The 4,309-nt window shown below is 43.4% G+C and overlaps 1 protein-coding gene across 1 annotated transcript in view; it reads right to left on the reverse strand.

Annotated features, from left to right (window-relative positions):
• F9 (coagulation factor IX) overlaps positions 1–442 on the reverse strand; it is a 17,533-nt gene extending 17,091 nt beyond the window's left edge. The window contains exon 1 of the mRNA XM_009324459.1: positions 347–442. Within this exon, the coding sequence (XP_009322734.1) occupies positions 347–413 (67 nt within the window). The 5' untranslated portion in view covers positions 414–442. The remainder of the gene's footprint in view (positions 1–346) is intronic.
• Between the last annotated feature and the right edge of the window lie 3,867 nt (positions 443–4,309).

Below are 4,309 nucleotides of genomic sequence, written 5' to 3' on the forward strand. Positions count from 1 at the left end.
CTCTTCCCTTTTTTTCCTTCTGTGTGTGGGTGCATGCATTCTAAAATGGCTGAATCAAGCACTGAAAGCTTAAAAGCTGCAAACATTTAAGAAAAATTCCATTCTTAAAATTAATCCCTGTGACACATTCTGCGTAAAATCAGCATAAAAGCTATTATTTTATTCCTAAGAACAGAAGCAGAGCTTTAAAGGGAGGAGCTATGAAACGCAGCAATCCCTCTGAGCTCTCATCTCTTATGAGACTGCACAAGCTGTCCCACCGTCAAGTGACAAACTGTCCCTTCACCTGTGCCAGTAACCCCCGCCCCCAAAAGTGAAGGACTTGCTAGGTTTTAAATGAACCCACCTGTACTTTCGGCTCCAAAACAAGCTCTCAGAAGAAAAATGGAGAGTACGAGGGGGATATTTGCCATCTTCTTCCCACTGCCCAAACCTCTCGCTAACAAATTGTTCCGGTGGTGGAGCTCAGTCAATAGTTCCAAAGTGCAAGTGCTTGTTTATTTACTCTGGGTAACCCTTTAATTTAAGGTCCCCAGATGTGCCATTGGTGAGGCCTGCAATGGCAGCATGGGTGTTATATGAGAAGGCCCATCCATGTCCAAGAAACCTTAGGTAGTTGCAGTCCTTGGGCTCATCTTCTGCCCTGTAGGATATTGCTGCCATGTTTGGGGGTTGAGCTTGGCACAAGACTAAATTAATCTGGCTTCAGTGAACCTCTTTAAAGCACTGGATTTCCCATTCCTATCCGGGTGATGTTATTGGCCATATGAAAGTCCACAGTAGCATTTTCAAAGTCTTCAGCATGGTCCGCATTTCAGCCAAAAGAGCCGGCACAATTCCCTTGAAGATGACCCTACGGATGATGCTACCTCTCAGGGACCGGGTGCCCTTGGAGCAGGGCTGTGTCAGCCAGCACTGCATGGTCTCACTTGGGTTATCTAATTAAAAGCCTGGATGGAAGTGAGATGAGACTATTGGTCCGCTATCCAGATCTGCTAGGGCAAACCCTGGAAACATCACGGAGTTTCCTAGGTCCTGTACTTGAGGCCACAGGAAGGAACCTGCTACTTGGTGGCTTGGACGGTGGGCTAGCGTAGGGATGTGCTGATAAAATGCCGGCTCTGGAGCAGGGAGAGTGTGCAGGCTCCTGACTGCAGGGCAGCCTTTGCCCAGAGCAGGTTCACAGGCTGCTCCTGATCCACACTGGCCAAAGAGCGGACTGAAAGGGAGGGAAGATGGAGGAAATGAAATAGGAAAAAAAGCAGGTTTTCATACAGAAAAGAAAGAGTGGGTTTTCATATGAAAGCATTCATATTTAATGGTGGGTTACTTACAACTGTTAAAACCCATTTCTTCCCTTCTTCTGACTTTCCCTTAATACGAAGATGTATTTCAAGGTGAGTAATTGCTTTTGGGAAAATACTGAATATTGTAAAAAAATAAATTAAACATTCACTTCTGGAAAGGTCAAAAATCTCCCCAAAAAAAGGGAAAGTAGGCCAACATCATTCATCCCACTCTGAAGAGGACTTGTGGACTTTCTGCCAATGACCTGTTCCTCAAAACCTGCTTCCCAGTTTCTGCTTCTCCCCCCACTCCCCCGTACACAGGGCAGAACTGAAATCCATCACTGCACGTGTGCACATCTGGGGCTCGCAGTGCTCTGCCCAACTACAAAAAGGTCTCAAATGGAGGCATTTTAAAGCAGAACTCCATTTCTGAGTGTGTTGTTGGTGCTATTGCCTTTTGGTATTGGCTTAGCTCTAATACTATGCTTAAGAGGAGCAGCAAGAGGCTAGCAGGCCCTGATGGCTTGTTAAAGCAGAAGAGCCAGAAGAGGGGAGCTGGCAGGTTTCACTAGTTCCCAGCAAAGCAAGATGGATATTCTGCTATTGTCAATGCAAGGGAATCCCACAGCGCATTTCACGGTGCCGCGAGTGCTCGCAAGCAGGCTAACACCATCCGGTGAGACGCAGGGTACGTACTGTGTTGGATGTGCTTGTGTCTCGCAGGCTGGAGAGCTATTAGTTGCTATGAGGCTACAATAGCCCTTGGGTGGTTGTTAAAGTGTCTGCTTGAGCTTATGAACCATAAATTCTGTGCACTCAGTCCAAAAAATTAAAAATGTTCCTTCGTGCAGCGAATGGGAGAGACGTTTATGGTTGCGTGGGTATTTGGAGTTACTTTTGTATGCAGAAAGGACCGATCAGCTGCAGGTAAATACAAGATGCTGAATGTGAGTTACAGCCTTGTGAGATCCGTGTTGCCTAGGTGGAAAAAAATCCTTTATTTTCCCTTTCTTGAGCAAATAAAAAGTCCTGAAACCTATAATTCATCTTGTTTCTTCTTGCTCCATTTGAAATGATCTTTATTCATCACTGACAGTAGCTTTTGTTATCAAATTTCTGTGGTAGATAAATGAGTTAGGATGAGGTAATGTGCTGTTGATGTAAATTGAATGCAAAGTGAAGAAGGTAATGATCATCTCTCATTTTCTGTGCATAAGAAAATGCAAATGTGAGAAAATAAATTGAGCTAAAATGCTGAAACAATACATCTCCTATCAATAAAGAGGAGTGTAGAGAATGGACTGCCATAACAAAGGATAATTAGAATCTCATTACTGTAAATATTTTACTTTAGAACATATAGGTCAGTCAAATTATTTTTGGTTTATGGTGCATATTTCACATGTAATAGTATTCACAACATTATTGCTAATTAATCTTTGCAGAAAATGCCAACATTATTAGAATAAACAAGGCTATTAATACAAATAATTTCTATTATTTACTACTGTAGCTGTCAACTTCTGGGGCACTAAATTGAAAGCAAAGCGTTTCTTTTCATTTATTTTGCAAACAAAATCCCCAGAATTGTGATCCCCACCATGAGCACTTTGGAGATGGAAGCTTTGCTGTTTAGGTGGACGACATCAATCGGATCTGGGTGTATTTTAACTTAATGTTCTACGTTCTCAAGAGAAGGCTATTTAAAATACACACCCAAGTCATATTCCTTCCTATTCAAAAGGCTTTCTGTAGCAATGAGCTGTTAGGAGATGTCTCTTCTGGTTTGAGGTGTTAGGTTTGGGGCTTTTTTTGTTGAAATATCCCTTTTTTTTGTTGGAACAGAACCGTCACACACATGTGGTTGCTGGGCATGTGTTTGTGTCAAAGGCAGAAGGAGCTGGCAGGGGTGCAGGGCAGCGTGTTCCTGGCAGGGCCACCTCCTCAGGCTTGGGGACTGCCTGTCTTTCGGAGAAGCTTTCTTCTGCAAAGTGAAATGAAGTTTATGAGAAGTCAGAACAAGAAAGCTATTTCCATTTTAATCCGATAGATTTTTTTAAAAAATGTGCTCTGGCTGCACTGATCAATAATGTTAAACAGCCTGATGGCTTGAGGATCTTGTTAAAGGATTGTTCATAATCTCCCTTCTCTCCAAACGCACTCTTTTAAGTGAAAAATCCTCGCTCAAAACCTTAAGCAAATTGCAGTTTGCCCTTGCCCTCTGGAGAGCTATGGTAAGTAATCTTTCTTTAACCAACAGCAAACAAGCTATTTCTGAAAAAAACAGGGAAAGTAATGCTTGATCTTTTTTTTTTTTTTTTTTTCCTTCTTTATTGGATTACTTTGAAGTCCCTGGCTTTTTCTGGAGCAGTGATTGTGGGAAGTTATCCAAATATAGAGGCAGCACAGCCATGGAGTCCTTTGCAGTGCCTATCATTCTGTTGTAATGATTAACATACTGGAGAAAGTACCAATTCTGTTAAAATTCCCGTAGCCTCTAGAGATACTAAGGTGTATTTGGACATCAGTGGCATTAGTGACTTACCACAGGTGAGGATATGCCCTCAGCTTTCACAGGTGGGATGCAGAAGCCTTGTCCCCGTGGTGGTGGCTCTGGGCTGGTGGGATTGCAGGTGCAGGGAGGTGCTGCTGACGACTTCAATTCTGGTGCTGTGGGAGGGGTATTCAGGCAAAAGGAGGTGGCTGGCTTTGGTGATGTGATATAGCAACCAGGACCAGCTCTTCGGTGACGGCAGCATACAGTTTGTGCAGGAGCAGTGTTGGCTCGTAGCTCTCCTGTCTCTGAAAGCCTCTTCCCTATCCATCTCAGGGTTTTCAGTTCCTGTGCTGGGCATTTTTCTTCCGCTTTTATTCAAAGGCTTCAATACTTGTGCCAAGAAACAGGCTCCCCTTGCTGAATTCCCTCCAGACACATCCATTGCAGTTAGCACTTAAGCTCTGTCCTTCACATTTTATTCAGTTTTTAATTAGACTCCTGAACAGGAGCACAGAGCAAACTC

This window comes from Pygoscelis adeliae, unplaced genomic scaffold (assembly GCF_000699105.1).
Source record: "Pygoscelis adeliae isolate BGI_AS28 unplaced genomic scaffold, ASM69910v1 Scaffold285, whole genome shotgun sequence".
In the NCBI taxonomy this organism is placed as follows: Eukaryota; Metazoa; Chordata; class Aves; order Sphenisciformes; family Spheniscidae; genus Pygoscelis; species Pygoscelis adeliae.